Source organism: Aspergillus ambiguus (genome assembly GCF_047715705.1).
Source record: "Aspergillus ambiguus strain CBS 117.58 unplaced genomic scaffold BDV59scaffold_18, whole genome shotgun sequence".
Classification (NCBI taxonomy): domain Eukaryota; kingdom Fungi; phylum Ascomycota; class Eurotiomycetes; order Eurotiales; family Aspergillaceae; genus Aspergillus; species Aspergillus ambiguus.
Window position 1 is genome coordinate 275,873 of NW_027395531.1, and position 25,336 is coordinate 301,208.

The 25,336-nt window shown below is 51.7% G+C and overlaps 10 protein-coding genes across 10 annotated transcripts; 4 read left to right on the forward strand and 6 right to left on the reverse strand.

Annotated features, from left to right (window-relative positions):
• The first annotated feature begins 1,353 nt into the window (after positions 1–1,353).
• Positions 1,354–2,712, forward strand: BDV59DRAFT_179566 (transcription factor TFIIE subunit TFA2). Its single transcript, XM_073689925.1, has one exon. The coding sequence runs from the start codon at positions 1,620–1,622 to the stop codon at positions 2,508–2,510; it is 891 nt and encodes a 296-aa protein (XP_073547461.1). The 5' UTR covers positions 1,354–1,619; the 3' UTR covers positions 2,511–2,712.
• A 239-nt stretch (positions 2,713–2,951) lies between these two features.
• BDV59DRAFT_179567 (3,4-dihydroxy-2-butanone-4-phosphate synthase RIB3) lies at positions 2,952–4,496 on the reverse strand. The gene is made up of 3 exons (XM_073689926.1): positions 4,028–4,496; positions 3,779–3,896; positions 2,952–3,678 (listed from the first exon to the last, which is right to left on the reverse strand). The coding sequence occupies exons 1-3, from the start codon at positions 4,083–4,085 to the stop codon at positions 3,159–3,161; spliced, it is 696 nt and encodes a 231-aa protein (XP_073547462.1). The 5' UTR covers positions 4,086–4,496; the 3' UTR covers positions 2,952–3,158.
• Positions 4,497–4,783: 287 nt separating this feature from the next.
• BDV59DRAFT_179568 (uncharacterized protein) lies at positions 4,784–7,012 on the reverse strand. Its single transcript, XM_073689927.1, has 2 exons — positions 6,916–7,012; positions 4,784–6,821 (listed from the first exon to the last, which is right to left on the reverse strand). Exons 1-2 carry the CDS (start codon positions 6,956–6,958, stop codon positions 4,888–4,890), a joined length of 1,977 nt encoding a protein of 658 aa, XP_073547463.1. The 5' UTR covers positions 6,959–7,012; the 3' UTR covers positions 4,784–4,887.
• Positions 7,013–7,471: 459 nt separating this feature from the next.
• BDV59DRAFT_208161 (GMC family oxidoreductase) lies at positions 7,472–9,352 on the reverse strand (the record flags this gene model as incomplete). The annotated part of the gene is made up of 1 exon (XM_073695149.1): positions 7,472–9,352. Exon 1 carries the CDS (start codon positions 9,290–9,292, stop codon positions 7,472–7,474), a length of 1,821 nt encoding a protein of 606 aa, XP_073547464.1. The 5' UTR covers positions 9,293–9,352.
• Positions 9,353–10,878: 1,526 nt separating this feature from the next.
• On the forward strand, positions 10,879–13,024 carry BDV59DRAFT_179570 (uncharacterized protein). The gene is made up of 3 exons (XM_073689928.1): positions 10,879–10,925; positions 10,977–11,203; positions 11,280–13,024. Exon 3 carries the CDS (start codon positions 11,289–11,291, stop codon positions 12,729–12,731), a length of 1,443 nt encoding a protein of 480 aa, XP_073547465.1. The 5' UTR covers positions 10,879–10,925; positions 10,977–11,203; positions 11,280–11,288; the 3' UTR covers positions 12,732–13,024.
• A 782-nt stretch (positions 13,025–13,806) lies between these two features.
• On the reverse strand, positions 13,807–14,313 carry BDV59DRAFT_202451 (uncharacterized protein; the record flags this gene model as incomplete). Its single annotated transcript, XM_073694034.1, has 1 exon — positions 13,807–14,313. One exon carries the CDS (start codon positions 14,311–14,313, stop codon positions 13,807–13,809), a length of 507 nt encoding a protein of 168 aa, XP_073547466.1.
• Positions 14,314–17,069: 2,756 nt separating this feature from the next.
• BDV59DRAFT_202452 (uncharacterized protein) lies at positions 17,070–18,015 on the forward strand (the record flags this gene model as incomplete). Its single annotated transcript, XM_073694035.1, has 2 exons — positions 17,070–17,133; positions 17,189–18,015. 2 exons carry the CDS (start codon positions 17,070–17,072, stop codon positions 18,013–18,015), a joined length of 891 nt encoding a protein of 296 aa, XP_073547467.1.
• A 29-nt stretch (positions 18,016–18,044) lies between these two features.
• BDV59DRAFT_179574 (putative serine/threonine protein kinase) lies at positions 18,045–19,944 on the reverse strand. The gene is made up of 2 exons (XM_073689929.1): positions 19,750–19,944; positions 18,045–19,684 (listed from the first exon to the last, which is right to left on the reverse strand). The coding sequence occupies exons 1-2, from the start codon at positions 19,833–19,835 to the stop codon at positions 18,163–18,165; spliced, it is 1,608 nt and encodes a 535-aa protein (XP_073547468.1). The 5' UTR covers positions 19,836–19,944; the 3' UTR covers positions 18,045–18,162.
• A 647-nt stretch (positions 19,945–20,591) lies between these two features.
• BDV59DRAFT_202454 (putative ubiquitin conjugating enzyme (UbcK)) lies at positions 20,592–21,296 on the forward strand (the record flags this gene model as incomplete). Its single annotated transcript, XM_073694036.1, has 3 exons — positions 20,592–20,698; positions 20,799–21,131; positions 21,191–21,296. The coding sequence occupies 3 exons, from the start codon at positions 20,592–20,594 to the stop codon at positions 21,294–21,296; spliced, it is 546 nt and encodes a 181-aa protein (XP_073547469.1).
• A 67-nt stretch (positions 21,297–21,363) lies between these two features.
• BDV59DRAFT_38980 (NupC/NupG family nucleoside CNT transporter) lies at positions 21,364–23,669 on the reverse strand. Its single transcript, XM_073696310.1, has 3 exons — positions 23,208–23,669; positions 21,889–23,143; positions 21,364–21,826 (listed from the first exon to the last, which is right to left on the reverse strand). Exons 1-3 carry the CDS (start codon positions 23,432–23,434, stop codon positions 21,548–21,550), a joined length of 1,761 nt encoding a protein of 586 aa, XP_073547470.1. The 5' UTR covers positions 23,435–23,669; the 3' UTR covers positions 21,364–21,547.
• Between the last annotated feature and the right edge of the window lie 1,667 nt (positions 23,670–25,336).

Genomic DNA, 25,336 nt, shown 5'->3' on the forward strand with positions numbered 1-25,336 from the left:
ATAGCCTCCTCCTTGAGCTGTTGGATGGAAGTCAGGGACTCTTCGTAACGCTTCTCAAGGTCAGCCAAATGGCTCTTCAGGCCATTTTCGCTGCGCTTTAAGGACTCAATGGTTGCGTGGGCCTCCTCATTCTCGCGTTGGAGCTCCGCGATGCGCGCGCTCTTTTCCTTGCGGAACTGAAGGTATTCAGCGGACTTGGTCTTCAATTCCGTATCAAACCACTCATTGTTCTTCTTCGTGAGTTCCAAATCGCGTTCCAGGTTCTGTTCACGGAACCGGGAACTTGCGGATTCCGCATTAGCTGCTTGAAGTTTCTGCTCTGCATTCGACAAGTCGCGTCTCAAGTCAATTGTCTTCTTGTGCTGTGCGGACAATTCCTCCGCGAGCTTATCGTAGGCGGCGGACTTGGATTCGAGGAGCGCCAGAGTATCTCTGTTGGAAGCTTCAAGAGATGATATACGGGACTTCAGGGTGGTTACTTCGGATTCGTTGGACGTGGAGGAGGACTTGAGGGTCGCGATTTCGGATTCCAGGGTCGATCGAGCATTTTCTGTATGATGACGCGTGAGTGTCTACTTCCGACACGAATGGGAGCTGTACGAACCGGATTCGTGAAGTTTCTTTCGGGTTTCTTCCATCTCCGCGTGGCCCTTTTCGACCGAACTCTTCAACACTTTGACCTTTGAGTCGCTGCTGCGAACGGCATTTTCGAGCTCCACTTCCACCCGAAGCTTGTCCGACTTCAACTCATCAAACTCCCGCGCTTTATTGGTGATTGCCTGGAGCAGTTGGTTGACTAATTCGACGGTAGGAGCTTGGGTGAGGGTGGAAAGCGAGGACTCCGCGATGGAATAATGCGAAGCCAGGAAAGGTAGCTCAACTGTTGTGGCAGCCATGACGGCTATAAGGAGCTGCCACAAGCAGCTATTTAGGAGATAAAAAGAATTCCGATGAAAAGCGAAACGTTGCCAGAGGAAGGAGGACAACAAAGGATGTTGCTTGGGGCGATAGCTCCCGGCGTGACTGGGCGACGGGTTTCACCGCGCGTGTGAAATGCCCTGCTTTAAGACCTGTGCATCCAACACGGGGAGGGGGCTATGGCATGACGGTGTTAAAAAAAAACAATAAAAGAGAGAAATAAAGGTGCAGGCGACAGAGGCCGTGTGAAGACAAGGGCCCGTCGAGCGAAGAAGTATGGGATGGATGGACGAGCGTGACTTGAAGGTTGGAGATGCGCCTCACGGCGTTTGGGCGGCTGTCCCAACGCGGCTTAGCGTCCGCGTCGAATCACGTGATACTCACTGCCTCAGGTTGCAAGAGACTCGACTCGATCACCAAATCCAACGTGAACGGCTTCCACTCTCCGTCCCATCTTTGTCTCCAGGCTGTCGATGGCTTTGTTCTGTCGTTACGCCCCTTCCCGCCCCTTTGTATGATTCTTCTTGGCCTCTTTTACTCCACTCTGACCTTCGTATGAGTCTCTCCAGCCTCCATTCGAGCTCTCTCTGGCTCCGGTGAGCGCATCTCGCCTCATCTGACTAACCCTACCCTCATCCTTCTCTCTTCCACGTCATCTCCACCCCGTTTGCACCACCGTCTTCTCGACACGATCGCCCGTCATGTCGCATCTCCAGCAACAGCTGAAGAGCTTCAACGCGGGCGTTGTTGACTATGCGAATCGAATGCCCCAGCAGCGTCGATTCGTGCACAACGCAAACACGGCCACCACCTCCGCGACCAGTTCCCAGGTCCCATCGACCACGTCCACGCCGACCCCAGGCGGTGAAGTCAAGCGGAAGCGCCACGATGCGGACATCGTCTACTCGCAGCCGGCCAACACCGGCACCGGCAAGGATATCATGACCCAGGTCATCTTCGCCATCGAGCATATGAAATCCAAGGGCATCCCGCTGAAGTTCGCCGACATCGTCTCGTACCTGTCGCTGCAGCACCGCGCGAATGATCAGGGCTACGTGCAAGCGCTGCGGAGTATCCTCCAGATGCACGAGAAGGTCCAGTACGACCCCAGCGGCGCCAACGGTGAAGGCACCTTCAGCTTCCGCCCGCCGCATAATATCCGCACGGCGGAGCAGCTGCTTCAGAAGCTGCAGGCGCAGTCGACGGGGGCCGGGATGAGTGTGCGTGAACTGCGTGAGGGCTGGCCCAACGTCGAGGAGACCATCAACCGGCTGGAGAAGGAGGGGAAGCTGCTGGTGACCCGGAACAAGAAGGATGACCACGCCAAGATGGTCTGGGCCAACGACCCGTCGCTGATCCAGCACTTTGATGACGAGTTCCGCCAGATTTGGGAGAAGATCAAGATCCCCGATCCGCAGGCTGTCAAGGAAGAGCTGGAGAAGGCGGGTATCACGCCCACCAACAAGAACAAGGTTGTCAAGGCGCGTCCGAAGGTCGAGCAGAAGAAGGTCAAGAAGCCGCGCCGCAGCGGGAAGACGACCAATACGCACATGATGGGTATCCTGAGGGATTACTCTCATTTGAAGCGTTAGCGGTGGGCATTGTGCCTGCTGTTCTTGTCAGATTGACTACGCTGTTTGGAACTGGATTCTAACTTTTTCGAAAGGTCTGTCTTTTTCTTTAAAATTGCATTCATCTGGCGTTTGGGGGTTATACAAGGATTGTCCTAGTGCTACTTGCGCGCTGTTCGCATTGTAAAATATATATTAAAAGATAGATACCCAATACACAAATGAAGGTTTGTCCTTATTTCCTACGGATGTAGAACTTTTGTTGCGGCATCTGTCTGCAATATAATTAAAATAGACTATCTTGCCAATATCGGTGGACAAGCGAAAGAACCCGTCTCGCCATCTAGATGCCAGTGTCGGATCGAGCAGGTGAATGTGTATGGCTTCAAAGCTGCGACACACCTGCTTCATTCTATTGACAAATTCAAACCTTGAGAAAGCGTTGTTTCTTTTTGAAGTGATGTAAATGAATTTGGTATGTAGGCCAGCTGAAATACATTAGTACAAGAGTGACCGGGAACATATCTATATCTCTTTCACATGTATATAAAATCCCCGAACTGTCCGAAATGCATAAAGAACACACAGAATGAATAGGTAATCATGACGACCAACCAGCAAAATCAGCAATCACAAAGCCAAAGATACACCAACACAGCCCATCATCTCTCAATGCTTCCCATTGAGCTTCGACGGACCCTCCGTCTTCTCCAGATATTCGACCAGATCTTCAATCGTACAGACCTTAATGCCCCATTTCTTTCCGAACCGCAGACACCCATCGCGTCTCATCATGCCATTGTTCCCCCGGATCTCAGGCACTCCCTCGACAATCTCACCGTCCTCGACCAGCTCGGCAATCACGCCTGCCGGCGCCTTACCGGCCAGCCGACAGAACTCCACCGCCGCCTCGGTATGTCCTTTGCGTTCGCGCACGCCCCCACTCCTTGCCTGGAGCGGGATGATATGTCCGGGACGGCGGAAGTCCTCAGGAGCAGCGGTGGGCGAGGCAAGCGTGCGACACGCCAGACTGCGGTCTTCGGCGGAAATCCCCGTTGTCACGGACGGGTCACTCGAGTCGATCGAGATGGTGTATGCGGTGCCCTTGGGGTCGGCATTTTCGATCACCATCTGTGGGAGGTGGAGACGGCTGGCGATGTCAGGGGTGATGGGGGCGCAAATAAGGCCACTGCGTGGGAGGTCTGTTAGAAAGGGAATTGACTCATCGGATGGGTGGTGGGATATGAGGCGTGGGGGAGATGAGGTGGGATAGTGGAGAAAGGATCTACCTTGTGTAGCGGACGAGAAAGGCCATTTGGGCAGCGGTGATCGATTCGGCGGCGATGATGAGGTCACCTTCATTTTCGCGGTCTTGCGAGTCGAGGACGATGATGAACTCTCCGTTTCCTGTTGGGAGGGTCCTGATCAGCGGGCGCTCGGAAGAAGGTTCGGAATATTGCGCCTCGTGCGCCATGCGCATGGTGACACGACAGAGGACACCCGGACGAGAAAACGGCAGAAAATCAGGGGAGACTTACTGAAGGCGCTTATCGTATCCTCAATGGAGTTGAACTCCGAGGCAATGGTGGAAGGCATCGTGATTGATAAGGGTCGGTGTTGCGAAAATTGCCCCTCGATGCGGGGCCGGATAGAAAGGTGAGGACTGGACGGATGATGAAAAAATGCCGGCTGGACAGCGATAACAATATATGTTTCTCTGTTCTTGTATGGAGATTCAGATGGCGACTTGTTTCTTCTTTTCTGTCGGTCGTGAGTCACAGACGCGTGGCTTGAATACTGGGTCGGTCCACGGGGAAGATGGGAGGGACGTGGGGAGAGGTCTTGCACGGGAGTGGGAGGATTGTCGAAGGAGTTAATGAATCAATTGAGTCGGCGTTTGGGATGATGGAGGTGCTCCGTACAGCGGAACAAGAATCAGATGGCTGTGGGAGACCTGGGAAATGAAGAGAAGAGAGAAGAAGCGAGAGAAGAGAAGGATGAGGCGATCACTAATGGTTTGTCAGAAGCCGCTCCGGGTCGGCCGCGGTTGATGCTGCGCGAGACGCCGAGGCCTGCCGATGGTGCACGGGCCGAACCCTTCTACTTTCGTCCTGTTCTGGACAGTACTTCCATCCTACTGCAGGTGCGCTCTACTGCCCCTTTCGATATATAACTTTTGCACTGATCATGGAGATCGACACCACTCCATAATGGACTATGCCAGATACCATGGCTGTTGCCCCCAAACCATGATGTGGCTTTATATAGAGTGAATCTCGATACAAGTGTATATAGCGTCAACGCCAAAGAAAAGTAATCTATCTTATTATGTACCAGGGCCATCCCATCCCACCTATACTACAATAGGTATTCAGACTCTGCTATTCAAACATCGCAGTCACAGACCCAGATTGCCCATGCGGCGCACTTCGTCCGCCTGTCGAGCGAGCTCCCTCCTCATCATGCGGGTGTACTCCTGATCCCGCCGTTGCATCTCGCGCCTCGCATGCCGGACTTCCTCGAGGGAGGCCTCATCCATCTCTTCACTCATAGATAGGTCATCTTCATCATCTTCATGGTCGTGAACGTCGGACGAATTAGAAAATCGGAGACGTCCGACGCGCTCCCCAGTCCAGATGAGCAGCTCATCTCCTGTCAAATTCCCACCTGTAGGAAGGATCTTGCGAACGACCTCGTCATCCCCGCGAGACGAGCTATTCCAAAGCGCGTGGTCATTTTCAAAATCTTCATCCGACACACGAGATTCTCTCCGGTGCTTTGGACGTGGCTTGTGGGCGTTCAGGTTGAACCGACGGACTTCCGATCGTCCGTCCCGTTCCACCCACTTGATGTTACCGTCAGCATCGGAATACACGATGCGGGTACCGTGAGACTCAGCGGACAGCACTTTCGATCGTGCGGCGCTCTGGCGGTTTTGATACACCGTCGACAGGTTGGACGACCAGTCGGACGGTTCGTCGGACCCGTTCTCTGAAGAAACCGTGAGCTTGTAGATTTCAAGAGAGCCGCGGCCCTTATACTCGCCGCAGGCTACCACTCGGTGAGAATCTGGCCATGACGAGCCAGAAAACACAGGAAACCGTGGGGCTGGCACGGCAGCCAGTCCACAGAGTCGTCCGCCGGAATGGATGGTACCTTGTAATCGAGGGAAGAACCGCCGGTCATATTGTAATATGCTTGGGAAGCGACCAGCGAGGACGATTGCGTTGACGTGCGGCGCCGGCGGGTGTAACAGTGAGAGAGGGCTGGGCTGGAACAGTGGTGCATAGTCGTCGTGGTGTTCTGACGGGCCTGGACTTCGTATTCGCCGGGGCGGTTGGCCGTTGGGCTGTAGCTGTAAGAGTGGGGAGTCCGGAGGCGCGTATAGCTGTGACTCGGGACCCAGGGGGACCGTCGGCTTCTCACAACGGAGGTTTATAGCCTCCTCCTCCTCTACCGCCGACATTCGCGCATCGTACATGTGGAGACTGAGATTGGTAGCCAGAGTCAACGGGACCGAGTAGTCCGTTTCTTGAGACAACGCAAATATAGACCATGGATAGCGTCGTTGAGAGACCACCCGCAGAGTTTCCAGGTCCACCTCGTTGAGTATGTTCCCCACGGCAAGATACGCGCGGCGACGCATCGAGTCCACGCTGACACACTCGCCCAGATTGATAAACTCCAGCTGGGTCTTGGATGCGGCGTTGATCTTCCGTCGGGACATGTCTGTCATCAAAATCCCCGGCGCACTGGTCGCGAGGACCTTTCCTTTCGTCGTCTGCGAACCGATGGAATGTGAATGGTTGATGTCCCAGATACAGACGCTCCCGTCGTCCAGCGGCGCGACAAGCTTGTTCTCTCTCGACGAGCTCCAATCTCTCAGCAACCCGATGCCCTTCACCTCGCGGTTGTTTTTCCTCCTGGACTGCGGATTCGCGGTATACGGCTGCTGCAGCCAGCTGACGGAGATGGGGGCGCTCCGTGCGATGTACTCGGAATACCAATCGACCTCCTCCCCTTCATATGACGGATCCCAGGCAGCGGCAGCGCGGGCCTGCTCCCCAAACGACGAGTTGAACGCGTCCTGCACATTCTTCAGGCGGTCAATTTGGGGTTGGATGAGGGAGCGGAGAGACGGAGGGCCGAGAGAACTGAGTGATGTAGCGGAGTTGACCAGACTGCCTGCGGCCGAGATGGCCGGTCGGAGCCTCTCAGCGGCGATCCACGATTCCTTATAGCAGTGCAATCTCCATCGATTGTTGTCTCGCGCGAGACTGAAGAACCGCTTCGACACGGATTGCAGCTGGACCTGTTCATGAGGACTGAGACCTGTGGTTCCAAGGGGGTGTCAGCTCTGCAAACGGGTGGAGTGCGGGGTATGCTCTGGAAAGGGCGGAGAAGGGGATGCGCCGGAGCAGCTCACAGTCAATAATCTTGGAAAGAATCTCTACCGGGAGTTTGTCCATAGGGAGATGTGTACAGGCGGATGAGGCTGCATGGAGGGCGGATGTGGTCTGGCAGAGAGAGTTCAAGGAAAAGACAGGAGGAGAGGAGGATTGATCGTCGGGGTCCAGACTCGAAGGATTCCCCGCGATCAGTGCAGAAGTTGCGAATATTCTGTTATAGGGGCATGGAAACTTCTGGTGGATGAATGTACATGAGACTGTTTCCTAGAAGATACAATGCTGTTTATTAATCTTGCTGAACATTTTGACAGTCAACTATCCAACAGCATTTGTGCGTCTATGTGTATGCCTGAAAAATGAGGCATAATTTTTATTATGGGTCACGGTCGAATCCTTCACGTTTATATCTAGATGATATGCTTTGTACATCAATATTATTTTTTATCTTTATCTGTTATGCTATTAAAATAAGGGGAATGGTGGGAAAACGAAACAGCAACGTCAAGACAGACCCTATGAGAGTGGTGGACTCAAGTACGTAGAGCACCAGGCCTTGTGGTGGAAAGACATCCCTTATGTCTCGTAGTAGTCAGCCAATACAGCATCGGCAATCTTCAATGCCATACCATAAAAGATGGTCATGACGTGGGAAGACACCTGAGTGGGTGATATAGAACCGTCAATCACGCGGAGACCCAGGGTACCGTAGACCTTGGCTGTAGGGTCAACAACACCACCCAGTTCTTTGGACATCATGGAGCAGGTGGAGACAGCGTGCCAATTAGCACGGTAGTTCTGCTTGACATACTCAACCCAGCTGTCGAGGTTCGCGTCATAGGGCAAGAGCTCGGCACCGGGGATGTCCTCGCCATCAAAGTAGTTCGACATCTCGCCGCTGTTCTGGAGCTTACGGGCCAACATAGAAGCAGCAGCTTGACCAAGTAAGTCAAGTTCGTTTAGCAGGAATTTCGGGTCATTAGCAAAGGACTGGAGGTAGGGGTCGCCATGGGAAATATGGGTGGAGCCACGGGTGAAGGGGATGAGATCCCACAGGTCGAAGTTGATTTGGCCGTTAGTGTCCATAAACAGCTCGGCGTAAGCAACGTCTTCATTAAGAAGCCAATCACGGTAGTTCTCATACTGTATCTTGAGAGCAGTGGCGTTCTGGAAACCCCCGCGGGCAACGGTCTCTTCAGCCCACTGATCGAGCTTGGTATTGAGCAGCTCGATCGCCATAGGGGTGTTGTCACCGAAGACTTCAGTGAAGTTTGCAAAGTACACGGCCTGGCCCTGACCAGCAGCCGACGGCTTGGCGCGAGCACGAACGGTGGTGGTGGTCTGGTCCTGCATGTTGAGGCCGACGGGGAGCTCAACGAGCTGAGCGATATTGAACTGTTCTAAGATTGACTTCATACCAATCCCAGAATGCTCAAGGATCAGGGGGGAGACAGCAGACCCAGCGGCTAATAGGACCTCGTGCTTAGCGTAGACGTTAAAGTTAACGGCCTTGTTGACACCGAAGTTCACACCAACGGCCTTGGGACCGGCTGAGGTCTGGTTGAAAAGGACCTTGCCAACGATCTGGCCGGTGAGAATCTGCAAGTTAGGGCGCTGGTAAGTAGGAAGAAGCCACTCGCGGGCAGTATCGGCACGGGTCTGGTCGGGCAATAAGTTGTTATAGATCATAGATACACCGCGAGGGTGGCCGCAGAGGAAGTCGACCTGAGTGGGAACACCCATTGCCCCAGTAGTGTTCATAAGGGCCCTCATAAGAACAGAATAGGGCCGGCCATCATCGCGGGGACCGGTATGGACGGTACCGTTGAATCCATGGCAGGAAGCGTTGAAGTAGTGACCGGCGGCAATCTCAGTGGAAGTCGGGTAACGGGCGAGTTCAGCTTTCTTCATGTAACCGTATAGATTGTTCCAGTTCCATCCGGGGTTACCAAAGACGGTCTCCCATGAATCTATCTGGACCTTGTCGGGTCGGGTCCAGGAGTTACCGTTGATTAATGTTGAACCACCAAGACCCTTGCCGGACTTGACATCGAGGGTGCGGTTATTTATAGCCTGGGGAAGGGTGAGGTAGTTTTGGTCGACAGAGCTCCCAAATATTTGGCCATATTCGTTAGGGTCTTCGATTATGGGGCCATCGTTAGACTCGTAGAAGCCCTTCTCAATGACAAGAACGTTGATTTGTGGGTCCTCAGACAGTTTGGCAGCAACGGTAAGGCCAGTTAAACCACCACCAGCAATGATATAGTCGACTGTCTTTCCAGCGACCATCTTAGGATCGGAGAGCAGGCTTGCCTGAACATCGATCTGCTCGGCGATTGAGTAAGCCTGGGACGCCGCCACGAAGACAAGGGCGGAGGCGACAATAGAAGATTTCATGCCGAAGAACAGTTTCAACAAGAGAACGGAAGAAGGCTGAAAGAGAAGTAATGAATGTTGATCGCTCTACTAAGCAACCTCCTCTCAACGATGGCCGGATGTTTGCAGCAAGTATATATACTCTTCTACGACTGATCTACAGGTTTGTAGATTACCAGTTTCCTCTAATGGTGCTTCAAGGTCTATCGCATGCCATTAGGCCAATAATTTTGCGGGATACTGTCACCCGTTTACCATAGATGACTAGCTAAGAATAAAGGTGGGCTTGAAGGACGTTATCAGCGAGTGTATTCGCCACAGACCATGAGATTGTGGGCGAGCTACTGTCACAAGCATCTTGGCCTACAAGATATGTAAGCTTCAGCATCTGGACTGGTCGGTATAACCCAAGGCGCGGAGGCTACCCAGCCCCTGCCTCCTTTGACGGGAACCATTCATGGTCTTGCGCAATTTCGATCGACAAAGAGCCCGGGTCTGACAGATTTCAGGGGCGTGAAAAGGTCAAAGTTTAGATTCCAAATGTTTAGAATGAAGAAACTGATTGGTCCGTGCCTGTTGCTTGTTTAGCTTCATCGAAACACATTAAACTATAAATTCCCGGGACGGGATTAATGGGAGAACTTAACTTCAGACCGCTCAACCAAAAAGATAGCTCGGTCAACCCGTTCGCTCGGCGTGCCGTGTTGGTTGGTAGGAATCATTCTCGGCATGCCGAATTACACTTGTAAAGCAAAACTCGGGACGGACACGGAGGTTTAATTAGTGTACCCTCGTATCTCGGCTTTAATGTAGTTAGACACCTGGACCCCTTCCAAATTGGCAAAAAGCCTAGAATATGGCGTTGCATTGTATCGAGCTCTCGGGAGATTAGGATAGCTCAAAAGAAATATCTAACTAATTCGATTTAAGATCAGATACGTCTCAATGGACTAATATGGGAGATGCATAGAAGTGAATAGAAAGTGAGAGATAAGTCAAAGATAGATCGAAAGATAGAATGTAATCTCTATGATGACTTCTGAAGAGACACACTTTCTTATGTCCACGTCCTTGATCGCCTCAAGACCCAGCGAGTAGTTAGCCACATTTATGTTGAATAGATATGGGCTGTAAACCTGAATAGAATTAAGTGTCTGGGTCAGAAAGGGTAGATATGGAATGAAAGATGAAATCAGAATGGAATGAATAGGGAGTGAATGAAGGAATCAGTATGGCATAAATAGAGATGATTCAGTGAATAATGCAGCGATTCAGAAAACAATGGAAACACATAAACAACCCGAAAAGGCAACATAGAGATATCAGACCATACGTCTGACACATTGTATCACTTTTTGACCCTCAACCTCACCACAGCTCCCTCCTAGATGTTCCTTAAATGATGCCATTAGGATGCATCAGCTGAAATGTTCGAAGCGCCCATAGCAACGACAAGTCTCATTCGATTTTGGCCTGATTTTACTAAGCCACCGAGCCAAGACCAAGCATGATGGTGCAAAAAGGGACGTCACAGATTGTTAATTGGTCCCAAGTTGCGCTTTGGGCATTACACCGTCAAAAGTCGATTATTGAGTGTTACGGACCCACCCAAAGAACCAAGTTACACATAGAAGCTATATTTGCCAAGCAAAGGCTAATTCCTGGTTAATTTCAGTCCCTCTGGCGGACAAAGAAGCACACTGACGGGGGACTCTTGCTCATTGGATACGCAATATCGCAATGATCTTTGTTATCTGCTTCTGACGGAATAAAATGGCCTAGGCCGTGCTGAAATTCTAATGACCGGGCAATTTCGAGTATATATACAGTGCTTTTGCTCTCGCTCTTCTCCCAGCCTTCTCTTTTCAGTATAAGCACTGTCCTCCCAAAGATAACGGTTGTGAGACGTCAGGCATCTTATTCAGGGCGAAGGTAGTTCCACCAAACAACCCAACGAACTTTTAGTCTCTTGGTACCCAATGGTTGGCTGACTTGGCGTATTCCATAGTTTCTAAAAATGGTTAGCCTGAAGATGACTATCCTCTTGGTGCTGCTGCACGCAGCTCTCGGCTCTGCCTACCGTTGGTTTAACTGGCAGTACGAGGTCACTTGCGAGTCTGACTCTTATATTACGCCTCGCGACGAGAACGAAGTTTCTAGTTTCCTCAAGAAACAGTATCCCATTGGCTCTCACATCAAAGTTGTCGGAAACGGCCATGGATTTGGTAACCTTACCACCTGTGTGGACAATTCTCTTACTGAGAAGCCTTCCTACATCGTTTCCATGGCCAACCTAAAGCAACTACGTATCGATAAGAAAAATATGACTGTCACCTTTGGTGCTGGTTGGGATGTGTACGATCTCACCGAAGAACTTAAGGCAAACGATTTGTCTTTCGGAAACCTCGGTGTCGAGCGTGTTCAGAACTTCGTCGGTGCCGCCTCAACCGGTACTCATGGTTCTGGATCTGTCATTGGTAATATCGCAACTCAGATCATTGGTCTACGTGTGTTGGACGCGCAGGGCAACCTTCGTGTCATCAACGAAATAAATAACCCGGAAGAATTGAAGGCGTTCCGTATCAGTCTTGGTGCCCTCGGCCTGATCACGGAGATGACTATTAAGGTCCAGCCTACTTTCCTTCTGAAGAAGACTACGAAGGTAGTGAATGCTACTACTGACTACACTCTTATGGGCAAGCAGCTTGCCCAGCTGTATAAAGACCACGATCGTGTAACTGTCTGGGGTCCTCACTACGACTGGAACGCGAGTTCTCAGGACTGGGTGATTGAACCTACTTATTTCTACTCTTACTGGGAGCCGACAAATTATACCGGGGTTCGCAACTGCACTCTTAACTACTGCGCTAACGGCTGCGGTGACTGCAACAAAGAATATATATGCTACGACGAAGTCATTGACGCGGCGTCTTGCCCTCCCCAAGGTGTCTGCAGCCGAGAGTTCTACGCTGAGATCGAGCACTTTCTTCCTATGGAGTACTACGCCGAAGCTGTCGCCGACTACATAAGCTACCAGCAGTCTCAGACATCCCGCATGAAGGCCCCCTATAACGAGATGATGGTCATTCAGCACCGTTCTCTTAAAGGGGATGATACATATATGTCACCTGTTAATACCTACAACCTTGGCCCCGAGCTCAGTGGCGTTTTTGCTATCATCGAAATTGACTGGATTCAAAGCTATAACAACTTCACAACACTCTGGCAGAACCAGGGGTTGGGCTATGAATTCCTCCCTAAATTCGGCGAAAAATATAATGTTCGGCCCCACTGGAACAAGATGAACCCTGCTAATGCTACCTACGCCCTGGAAAAATTCCCGAAGCTGCCCGAGTTCTTGGCTATTCAGCAGCGTCAAGACCCAAAGTGCCAGTTTGTCAATGAGTTCCTTATTGATCAGCTTGGTATTTCTCGCTGCGCGAACTATCTCTCCATGTAAGGTTTGGAGATGAAGGCGTAGTCTCTCTTTTCTTTTTCTTTTTCAGATGCGAAGTGGTGTTCCATATCGAGAACATGGCAACTATCATCCGAACCGCGCTTCTGCCTTGTCCTACTTATTTCTGAGACATTGGTTGTGATATGCAAATATCATTGCCTTGGACTCCTTACTATATGTGCAAAGTCATTTGTTTTTGCCTATAATAACTGTCATTCGCTATTCAAGTTTATGGATCAGGAAATTAGACCCACCATGTCTATAAGGGATTCATTGTCGAAACTACACAATATATCGTTAAGAAAACACTATTCAAGGGCATCATTCGAATAGCACTATGGCCGTATTGCAGATGTATTTTTATATAGAACTCACATTAGTGCTCAGACGGAGGATTGACTACCTCTGCGGTCTTGGACTGAGCGATTGGACATACTCATTAACCTGAGGCCAGCTAATGAATGAAACATTGATGCTATACATATGTAGGCGTTTCTCATCCATCTACGACTTGACGTTACGATATCAAGGCTACGTTCAAGTTTTAATGGCCCTATTTATCAAAGATAATCGGCCTGGAATCTCTGTCGTTCAGGGTGACGTCGCCTGCCCTCTTCTTTTCTCCCTGTGAGCCATTATCGAACAGTTCCGTACTGCAAGATAACGGAAACTGGAAGTAATCCGTGAATGACGAGTTTCCTTTAGCAAATATATTCGGAGCGGCGCCGCTGTGAGCGAGTTGGGTCACGATTGGTTACAATTTAGTTTTCGTCGCTTCGAATGTGACATATTTGACACTGCACGCATGTAGCCTGACAATAATCTCAACTGGTAGAAACATAAGCATAACTTTTCAAGTTAGACATGGGAACATGATGTTTTAATCTGTGGTGCTCCTAGTCCCATCCGGACTTCTCTCAGACTCATCCGGGCTTCCCCCATCCCTATATTTATATAGCCTTGAAAGCTCCTTAATCGGTTTCCATACAATTGAGTCACTGGTAAAGGGTTAGCAGTCGTGGAAAAACCAAAAAAAAAAAAAAAGAATTGCGTGGTCAGGAATAAGAAAGCGAAGCCCTTACTGCTCATGCACCGGAACCTCAGTATTCATGAACACCCCCTGTTCACCAAACATAGTGTCCAGATAATGCATGTTCAACAAATGCCCCGACCCTTGTCTTCGGAATATCTTCCCGGAAAATGCATCGGTTGCGGTATATCTCGCTATCAGAGACGTGAACTGCAATACCCCAATATTCGCAACGAAGTCTCCATCGTTTGCATAATGTTCGATATACTGTAGAACTGTCTCCTCACTACCAGCTCGGATGGGTGGGTTCCGAAAGTGCCGGGCTGCATTACCAAAGGTGTAGATTTCAAGTTTGCGCAGCTCTTCATTAGTGAGCTCCCCGTACAGCCAATCGATAATGGAGGCTGCTTCAATACCACCCTGTGAGTGGGCTATAAGCACGACCTTTTTGGTCTCCACAGACTGGAGCGCAGAGCGAAGCTGGGCGCGTCCTTGCCGGATGTCTCGTGTTTTGTAGTCGAGGTCCCGCTGGATGAGGCATTCTAATAGGTCCATAATTAGACCTTTTCTGATATAGTTCAAGTAATTAGTAGATGTCATCTTTTAGGCAACAGCATAATGCCGGATGCGAACAACGAGTGTACAGGGATTTGCCTTTTGAGAGGAAGGGGCACGAACGTTGGGTTGTGAATACCAACTATTTGTCTATGGAAGAGATTGGCTAGCAAAGTCAGGTTGGACTGTAACCAATTTTCTCTAATTGCCAAGTTAGCTCCGTGTTTAGATGCACGGAGATGGGTGGATCTTACCCCGTGGCAACCCCGTTAATGAAGAACCAAAGCTCCGTCTCGTCATTCACTGCTGAGACGTTGTTCTCGGGGACACCCACCAGGCATCGCGTCCTGGGTTGTCCATTAAGTATTCGTAAGATTACCCCTGTAACCGCCCAAGAGCTAGCAATGAATACTACTGGCAGGACAACGGGGAATACCCAAAATGTGAAAAGAAACATAACAAAACTGACAGCCAGTACAATCTGGAAAACAACAAGAAACGTGTGGAGAAGTATGTCGCGTAGGTTATCATAGCTGGGGTAGAGCTCATCTAGCGCATCGGAAGGCCAAGGGCTGTGAGGTATCACAATATATATCAACAATTTCCCTAATTGTAAAACTGATTTAATGTCCCTCCAGACAAGCCGAAGTGGGTTCATATCCATGTCTGGAGGGATCAAGAGAAATGGATTTTTGCGGAGTTTTTCGTTGGAGCTATAGGACGACATTGTGTGACTTGTAAGGGACTAAAAGGAGATAGGCGATATTGTTCGATATGCAGCGTCAGGAGAGGATAAATAAATTTGTAGGAGCTGCGAATTTGGTATGATGACATTGATTTTAATTTAAATGTCGTCTTTGTCGATATGGGGAAACAAAACTGTTTCGAGATGAAGTCCTAATTGCGAGAGCATGATGTATTTCTCGAATATAGTGACGAATATTGCATCGCAGCATTGATGTTTAAGATCTAGATCCCATTCTTGAGATCTAGAATACCATGAGGATTTGGGAAGCGACAGAGACGGTTGGTTATATTATCCTTCCTCCACATCAAATGACCCGTCGTATCCGCCAATGCAATCCGTAACCTTATCTCGACCAGAACTTTATCTCGACCAGATTAACGGGTATTTTTTTCAATGCGCATCTCACTCTCCTAAGGTCATCCTTTAATCCTACGTACCGGAGGTGAAATCCGGCCATAGGTAAGTAGTCGTTCAGGGACGCTTTCATCATGGTGATGATTTCAACAGATCCCAAGTTTCCTTTTCCTTGGTCCCAAGCACATTTACGCCAGATTCTGTCTCTATAGTTAACTATCGAAGAACATTCTGCGGACATATCCTCGTGCATCTCCTGGGTTATGATTTGCTTGAAGGAATCCCATTTTTCGTAGTCCTCGTAAGTGCAGCGGTAGAAGGCCCAGCCCCATTTATCGAGTTTAGGCTCCTTCTGATATTCGTCCCACAATAGCGTTGCTGGACTTAAGCCGTCAAGTTTCCGCTCATTTGGTACAGACATGGAACTGCGTGCTCCAATCCCAATGCTGAATCTGCTGCAAAACGAAGCGGGGAGTGGTCTAGGACGATATGCAAAGGTCTCGCGTAAGGAAAAGCGGCGTCCTAATGGACTAATAGAGCCGAAACAGCGCATCAAACTGGCTGGATGGGTGAAAGATAGCATAATGTGAGAGCTCGATTCTAACATTTACAGTGATAGGGGGTTACAGCAGGGTTTATTGTTGTGCCTGGATGATCGCTGTCGTAACATCTGCCTTCACAGCCCATTACTTGAAGGGCGAAATCGACGGGACCCGCACCGAATCTTCCCCAGAATACACCTAGTCAGAACTGCATAGTACTGGCATGTCGGATGGATGTTCTCGTAATAAATGGACAGGCAGACCATCAATGTTTGCTGCCCTCCGAAAATTATTGGCGCGGTCATCAAGTATGCATAGCTTCCGCCCTAGCATAAAAAGGTGCGCTGTGAATGCTTGCATACTGAGTCACATGCGTTAGTTACAGGACAGTTGGCCAGAGTAAGCCAAGCCTCCTCTGTGTTGCGTGGGCGAAAGCAAGGCTGAGTGCGCGAGTCTAAAAGCGACGAGTTCCATAACACCCGACTTCATGACTATGCCAAACCAAGAAAACCGTGAAATACTACTATGCCGCACCACTAGGTGTATAGGTAGGCGATTTTTGGTAGCTGAACGATATTTTCAATTTGTCAGACTACCTGATGTGTGTGCACCTAGTGAGTAGGCTGTACATGTTTTCCTGTTTAGGACTAGCGTGCTTGGATATTTCATACGCCGTAGATATCATGGACGTCGATGTTCAGATCTATAAGCACAACAGCGCTCCTGGTTATAGGAGCTGAGTCTATAAAGGTCTGTTCCACTATAGAGAACCATTTACTACCCCAGAACATGGACCCATCTCCAGCACTTACAGAGAGCAGTGCTAAACCACATGCAGAATGCTTCATGCAGCCCCTTCAAGAACCGCCTCTCAAGAGGTTTGCATCTCTCCTGGGTTCACTCTAGGACACTAGAAAAACCACCTCGCTCCTTCGGCACCATAGCCAACGAGACGTCATGAAGATATGAGCACCCCGCATTTCCAAGCCTAGGTCCCGTCTCCACCTCGGCTGCATCGGAGGCATGCAAACTATAGCCATGGAGGCATCAGTAGACACTCCCGCGCTCTTACAATCGACATTGTAAACAAAGTTGTCCACACCAACACCAACATGGAGCTCCACATTGACCCCAATACTCTCGCCAGCATCAAAGACCAAGTCGTGCTCATCACCGGTTCGTCCAAGCCATCACCACCTCCCCTCCATACCGACGACACTAACAACCACAGGCAGCAGCTCAGGAATTGGCAAAGCAACGGTCGACCTGTGCCTACAGAAAGGCGCCAAAGTAATCGCGGGGGACCTCAACCCACCCAAAGACGCAGCACCATCCGAAGACGGAGACGGGAACTTCCTCTTCCAGCAGACCGATGTCACAGACTGGCGCAGTCTCCGCGACCTCTTCATACAGGGCCACACACGCTTCAGCCGTATCGACCACGTTTTCGCGAACGCTGGCATCGGGCCGCGCGGGAACTTCCTCGAGGAGACCTTTGACGAAGACGGGCTTCTCGCCCCGCCGGTGCTGACAACCGTGCAAATAAACCTGCTCAGCGTGATCAATACCGTGCGACTGGCCGTGCACTATCTCTCCAAGGACGGAGCTGGAAGTAACTCGCCAGTGCGCAGCATCGTGCTCTCCGCATCGGCGTCGTCCATCCAGAACTTCGCCACGGCCGACTACACCACCGCCAAACACGGCGTGCTGGGCATCCTTCGTGGCCTGACGGATGATCTTGAGCAGTCGACTGCGCCGACAGCCGTGCGGTTGAATGCGGTTGCGCCTTCGTGGACAGCGACAGGGCTCGTGCCGCGAGAGGTGATTGAGAGTATGGGGGCGGTGGTGCAAGAGCCTGAGGCGGTTGCAAAAGGCGTGGTGACGTTGTTTGGGGAGCCGGCTCGGCATGGCGAGCTGCTTTACATCTGGGATAGTCGGTATTTTGAGATTAATAAAGCGGAGGGCGGATTATTGGACTCAACGTTGAAGATGCTTCCGGTGCCGGTGGCGGAGGATGAAATTATGAGGCGGTTGAAGAAGGCAGTGGCGGGATCGTGAAGGAGTGATCTATCGTATGATGAAGCGCATTCAGCTAACATGGTATATTCCATTCCAAACCCGTATCCCGTAACCAACCGGTCGTAGATCACATTAATCATACATAGAGAACATGGCAATTCGAAAACATCAGATAAGTGGCAGAAATCAGATATCAGGCTTGTAGACGGCATCCTTGCACAGAACGGCGACCTTTTTGAAGAACCGGCGCCATTCCAGCGGATCTCCCTTGACTTTCACAAATTCAACCTCAAACAGACCTTCTGACACGCATTCGATAAGGACCTTTCCTTGAAGCGTGCACATACGACCATCCCGGGTGACGATGCGGACCATGGCGGAGGTATCACTGGCCGAAACGGTAGGAACAGACGGGACCGGGACTCCAAGACGGTGCAGCGCTTCACAGATCAGCGGGACGAGCAGTTTCAGCTCCCATGTGGAGAAGAAGCGAGTCATCGGGCGCGAGGGAACAATGTCGTGGAAGCGTTGAGCCTTTTGCGTCCGACTGAGCGGCACAGACGGATGGGGGGAAAACTGTGACATGGACGGTTCGTCCTCGAGGGTATCAGCCACGAGGGCGTCATCAGCCGAGAAGGGCTTCGTCATGGGCTGCGTAGATGAAAAGACATCAGAGAGGTGCGGCGTATCCCAGTCGACCAACATGTCTCCTCGCGGCATCTCCGGTTGTGTGGATGAGATTCGATGCTCTACTGCATCGTCATCACCATTGTCCACATCCATACTGTCGGCATCAAAGCTGCCGCCCTTGACCCGTCGGGAGAGGGGGTCTTGGGAGAAGTCGATATGAAGCGATTCGAACATGGTTGTGGCCAGGTTGATGGAATCTCGAAGTTTCCCATCGGGGGAGAGGAACTTGTTCTGCCGTGTGTACCAGGGGTGTCTGCGCACATCTTCCAGCGAGAAGCGGTTGTTGGGGTCGATGTTCAACATGCCACGGAGGAGAGATAGTGTAGCTACAGGAAGCTGCTGCCAGAGCTCGTCGGTGGTGCGCGCATTGGTAGCGACATACTCGTGAAACTCGTAGCTGTTTTCCGTGGGGCTGTCCCACGGGGTATTGCCGGCGAGAAGGACGAAGAGGACAATTCCGCAGGACCAGATGTCCACCAGATCCGGGCGATAGCCGGGCCCTTTAACTTGGTTTTTACTACTGCAGGAGATGACCTCCGGGGCGATGTACGGAGGGCTGCCGCAAAACGTGGTGGACATTTTCGTGACGCCTTTGTATTCGAACAAGGTGGCCAAGCCGAAGTCGGCGATCTTCAGATTCCCATCGGCGGTCAAAAGCATGTTTTCGGGCTTGATATCGCGATGGCCGACCCCCTTGGAGTGCATGTACCCGACGGCACTGACAAGCTGGGAGAAGTAGACGTGGGCGATATCCTCCCCCACCCCTTCGTCGGCCTCGATCTTGTCGAAGAGATCCCCACCTTCGGCCAGCTCCATAGCGATCCACCGCCACACGCCATCCTCCCCCGTCTGGAAGAAAGAGATGATGTTGTTGTGATCGCCGATATGTTTGTGGACGGTGGCCTCCATCTGCAGTTGACGAGCGCTGATCTTGCCATGTCGCGCGGCGTATTCCTTGTGGATGAATTTGACAGCGAAGACGGGATTATCGGTGTGGGTGGGACATGCTTTCTTGATACTGCAAAGTGAGATGGTCAGAGAGATCACGCAGAACGATGTGATGTCAATGTCCGTAGCGCATACCAGGCGTAGGCGCCCTGGCCGATGGTCTTGGAGACGATGCGAAAGGGCAAGTCGTTGGGCAAGGGGGCCAACTGGGAATGATGCATTGTGGCTATTGAGTGAATGAAGGAAGTAAACGAGCGAGTGGCTGGAAAAAGAGTGTGTATATACAGAGGCGATCAGAGCGGAGAGTCCATGGTGAGCGCGCAGGATGACGGCGATGCGAAGATACGAAGATGCGAAGGAGGAAGGAACGCGGCACGCGAAACCACTTTATCCTGTTGCGGTAATGTGTTGTGATTACTCATCTCCAGGGCTTTGAGGAGCAACCACCCTACGTATGTAGCTATTAGATAGTTTGCTATCATGATCTTTCTAATATTTTCTACTCTATATTCTATATCCAAGTTCTATCTTCTGTTTCATACCTACTATATATCTACTAAATATCGACTGATCAGAGCGTCTGCATGCAACCGCCCGATCGTCGGGTTGCCCGGACGCCAGTGGAGTAAACACTCTTTAGTCCTTCTGCTTCTCTTTCTCCTCCTCTTTCTCCTCTTCCCTCTGCATGTCTCAGCCATCTCAGTCCTCATCCATCTCTCTTCACCCTCAGTCACCTTCTTCCCCTCGCCTCACCCTCAACAGCCTCCTTTGCTGATTTCGATCTGCCGGTGGGTCGACCCGAACCTTCTCACCCAACGATCTTGCTGCATTCGGTTCCGGCGTCATTCCAGACAGCAACCTTACCGTCCAGCTGTACATTCCCTTCTCTCTGCAGCCATCCGTCTTCAAAGCTCTCTCTCGTACTTCTTCCTCTTCAGCGTCAGCTCGACCCTCTCGTTCTCTTCCCCTTCGACATCATGGATTACACGATGGAGGACACCCAGAACTCCACTCCCGATGCCCTGGAGGCGTCCAAGCTCAACTCTGCCGGCCAGCGGTCCGACAGCCAGAGTGTGACGAAGCGGTTCGTGATCCCTCCTGTTGGCGGAAATCACACGAGGACGCCGTGTGGCGTGCCTCCGTGCGGTATTCGGACAACACTAACCGCGTGACGATGTATATAGCCTCCAAGCGGAACTGATGCAGCTCATGCTGTCGCCATCTCCCGGCATCTCGGCCTTCCCCGACGCGGACGGGAACCTCCTCTCGTGGACGGCCACCATCACCGGACCGACCGAGACGCCGTACGACGGCCTCACCTTGAAGCTCTCGTTCGCCTTCCCCAACAACTACCCCTACTCGCCGCCCACTGTGCTGTTCAAGACCCCCATCTACCACCCCAATGTCGACTTCTCCGGCCGCATCTGCCTCGACATCCTCAAGGACAAGTGGAGTGCCGTGTATAACGTGCAGAGCGTGTTGCTCAGTCTGCAGAGCCTCCTCGGGGAACCCAACAAGTGCGTTTCTTCCTTGCTTTCCCGTTTCCACCGACCGTGCCGTGACTGACTCATCACAGTGCCAGCCCCTTGAACGCGCAGGCCGCCGAGCTCTGGGACGCGGACCAGGAGGAGTACAAGCGACACGTGCTCGCGAGACACCGCGACATCGAGGACATTGAATAAATTGTATATCGGAACGGCGTACGCCGTGGCGTTTGGCAGACGGGCTCGGATTGCATGCATGGATCGGTTTGGAGTTCGTGCGTTGGGCAGCCGCTCCTCTTGGAGATTACATACTGCTTCTGCTGTGCTTTCTGGTTCTGGTTCTATTCTTGTTTTAATACTCGTGCATCCATTACTATCGTCGGATGATTGATTCCGCTGTACCATCCATCCGTGGTATCTATCTCGTAACGTGACCCGTAAATCCCCTCCTACGAACTTAAATAACTCTTCTCGTCCTTGATCAGCAGCCCTGCGATCGCCGCGCTGCTCAGCGTGCTGATGGCCCCCGTCAGCATCGCGCTGACCGCCACCCGCGACACATCGCCCGCCCGTCCCGGCGCCAGCTGCGCCAACACCCCGATCTGGTTGCCCAGCGAGCCGATGTTGGCGAACCCGCAGAGTGCGTACGTCGCGATGAGCCGCGACCGGTCCGAGAGGTCCTGGTAGCGGGCTTCATTCTGGAGGGCGTTGTAGGCGACAAACTCGTTCTACACTTGATTAGCACTCCGTCCAAGACAGCATTGGGAAGGGAGGGGAGAAGGAGACGTACCATGACGAGTTTGGTGCCGATCAGCTCGCCCACCTTGAGGATGTCGCCGTTCTCACGACTCACGCCGAGGAGGAAGGCGATGGGGTAGCAGATGTATCCGACGATGAGTTGGATGGTGAGCGGTGGGTTGTCGATGTTGAGGTAGCGACCCCACCAGGTGAGGAGGGCGTTGACGAGGCCGACGAGCGAGATGATGCACAGCAGCACGGTGGCGATCATGCCGGCGATCTTGATGCCCATCCAGGCGCCGTTGGTGAAGGCGTGGAGGGCGTTGCTGGGCCTGCTCTCCTCGTCGTCGTGGGGCACGACGACGCGGCCGGAGGTGAGGGTCTCCTCCTCCTCTGGCCAGCGGAGCTTGGAGGCGGCGAGCGAGGCGGGGATGCTCATGACGCAGGAGGAGACGAGGGCCTGGGGGTTGATGCCCATGCCGATGTAGGCGACGAGGACGGAGCCGGCGATGGTGGCGTAGCCGGAGCACATGACCTGGTGGATCTCGGCGCGGGTGAGATGGGCGACGAAGGGCTTGATGAGCATGGCGGACTCGCCCTGGCCGATGAAGGGGGAGGCAGCGGCGACGACGGCCTCGGCGCCGGAGACGCGCATGGCCCAGAAGAAGAAGACGGCGAACTTGGCGATGGCCCACTGCAGGACGCCGACGTAGTAGAGCAGCTGGACGATGGAGACGAAGAACATGATGGCCGGGATGACGCTGACGAGGAACCAGGAGCTGTAGTCGGCGGAGTGGTTGTCGATGAGGAAGTCGACGCCCTCGAGCGCGAACCCGAGGAGCTTGCGCGCGAGCATCGAGATGAAGTTGAAGATGTCGTAGCCGGCCTGCGTGCGGAGCACGAAGAGCGCGACGATGAACTGCACCAGCATGCCGACGATGACGGTGTGCCAGACGATGCGGCGGCGGTTGCGCGATGTCAGCCAGAGCCCGAAGAGGAAGACGACGAGCCCGAAAAGGCTGACGGCGCGGTTGGCCCGCGTGTTGTCCGCCGACTCCTCCGAGACGAACGAGCCGATCAGGATGACGGCGATGGTGAGGAGGGCGGCGCTGGGCAGGCGCAGACGCTCGGGGATGAGCGTGACGAAGCGTGACGCCGTCTGGCCCCAGAGCCAGTAGACTGGCCGGGTGACGAGGGAGACGGGCACGTAGAAGAAGATGAGGCGGAGGGTGATGGCGAGGTAGACGAGGAAGGGGATCAGCCAGCCCAGGTCATAGCGATGGAGGATGAGGCCAGCGATCCACCAGCTGTACTCGAGTGTCAGTGGGTGAACACCTCGTAGTTAAATTGATTTGATAAGGAGTCACGCACCCGGTGAAGAGGAGCCAGACGACGGCGTAGAAGACATGCTTGAAGTAGGGACGATAGGAGCGATAGTATTGCCGAGCTCGCGAAGGAGGAGAGAAGTTCTCGCCGTCTTCGATGTCCTTGTCGCTTTTTTGCTGGCCTCCGCTGCTGTCTAGAGAGGAGGATGCGGGGACGATGTTCTTCTCCGATGATTGTTTGATATCATCTGCGGGGTCTGTGTTGTCTGGCATTGCGATGGGGATCAGGTCGTTTTCGGTCCGAGAAGAATTGATGGAGATGTTGAGAAGGTAGAGAGGTTAAGGTAACGGAGAGATGTAAGGGAGGATGTGAGGAGACCAAGAGGTCATACAACCCTAAGGTATCGTGAGGGGTCACTAGAGGTTAATCTAGAGATAGCCGGGAGAAGGAGTGATTCGGATGGTTGGAGGTCTGTTTGAGTTTTATTTCCCTAGATTGAACTACGAAATAAACTAGAAGGAAATAGATAGAGTCCTGATTGGCGTGCGGCAGTCTCTAGTAATAATAATGGTGGAATATTATGATGGATTCTCAAGGCAACTCGCCACGCGATAAGACTGTTGCAGCACTAACCGCTTGGCAACGATCAGCATCAGACTTAGGGTTAGGCTAGAGTGATAGGAAGTTGGCCGCCTAAACACTTCGGGTCATTTCAGCCGACCCCAGCGAACGGAGTAATGCCTTGTTGGTGTTGATATGAAGCCACCGCTTGGCATCCGATGGATGGGAGTTAATCCCGACCTCGCGCCGCCAGGTTACATCGCCTCTTGGATGGCTGGCGTAGTTTTGCTATCTACAGAGATAGAAAGACCTGCCGGACGTATGGAACGCCGTAGGGATGGACACTCCAAGCCGTACTACAATGTAAGAGCTCTCAGAACCAAGGGCTTTGGGGTCCACATGCGTTCCTTGTTCCCCACACACCTTAATGGTCCTCCGAGAGGAAATCAGGTGGAAACGAACTAGCATAGACTGAATTGCTTCAAAATTCAGTAGGCTCATGCTTGTTTGATTTAAAGCTGTCTTGAACCCCTGCTTCCCTGTAGGAAGTCGTCTTGATCGGCGCTGCATTACACCATGTCCGCTGCAGTTTCCAGGTCTCCACCAGCGATGTGCAGCGTATGGGTGGGTGGTATCTATTTTAACGGAAATGTAGATGACAAAAATAGCCTTTAAATTCTCCACCCTCAGCACAGGGAGCAAACTGGCAGATACCATCCCAGGACAAAGTATGATCGCTCTCAAGGAGAAGCCAGGTTTTTGGGGGGAGTGTGGGCCTTCCCCTCCTGATAAGCTCCAAGTCGTAGGTTCGCAACAAGGCACTGGCATTTATTTGTCTTCAGCCCCTGACAACACTTGGAAGAAACGCGCTAATGACCAGGAATGTCATTTTTCTTCGTCCTTTGGAGCTGCCAACGGGAGAAGAGGTAGTGCTCTAGCCTCATAAACCAGGATGGCGGGATAGCGGATTAAGTGTCGCAGATAAGAGCATTCGCCATCTGTCTTAGTTTAAGAAGATTAACAGCCTAGTGGGAGTGGACTGGGCATGTCGCCCGCGGCAGCTAATCAAAGAGAAGCTAGTTTTTTTGGTCTTTTCCCATGGTTTCCCATCCATGCTGTGTGTTCAAAACCAGATACTGTCATTTCTTTTTTTTTTTCCCTCCCTCCTTACTACACCCGTTGGTGATGGAGAAGATGAGAGGAAAGATTATGCCTATCGAGTTCACATAAAGACACTGGAGCTATCTATGTCTACACCATAGATAAAACCCTGTAAAATAAGATTTTCGATCGGAGTGATCTGTTACCAGCGGAATAACCTGGGGAGTTAAGTGGGTGCTGGAGATCACATATTCCATCACATCTTCCCTCACCAGATTATGAAAGAAGGAGAAGAAGAAGAAGAAGAAGAAGAAGAAGAAGAAGAAGAAGAAGAAGAAGAAGAAGAAGAAGAAGAAGAGAACTTGGGCGGGAGACAGCGAGCTTTTATGCTTGGAATTCTGGTGGGAGGCAGCTTCTTAATTTGAAAGAATAGTAGTGTGTTGTGGAAGGCACCCTTTGGTATATCCTCATCTGGAAGGATAAGAGCGGGTTGGTCGAGTCACTCCTACGTA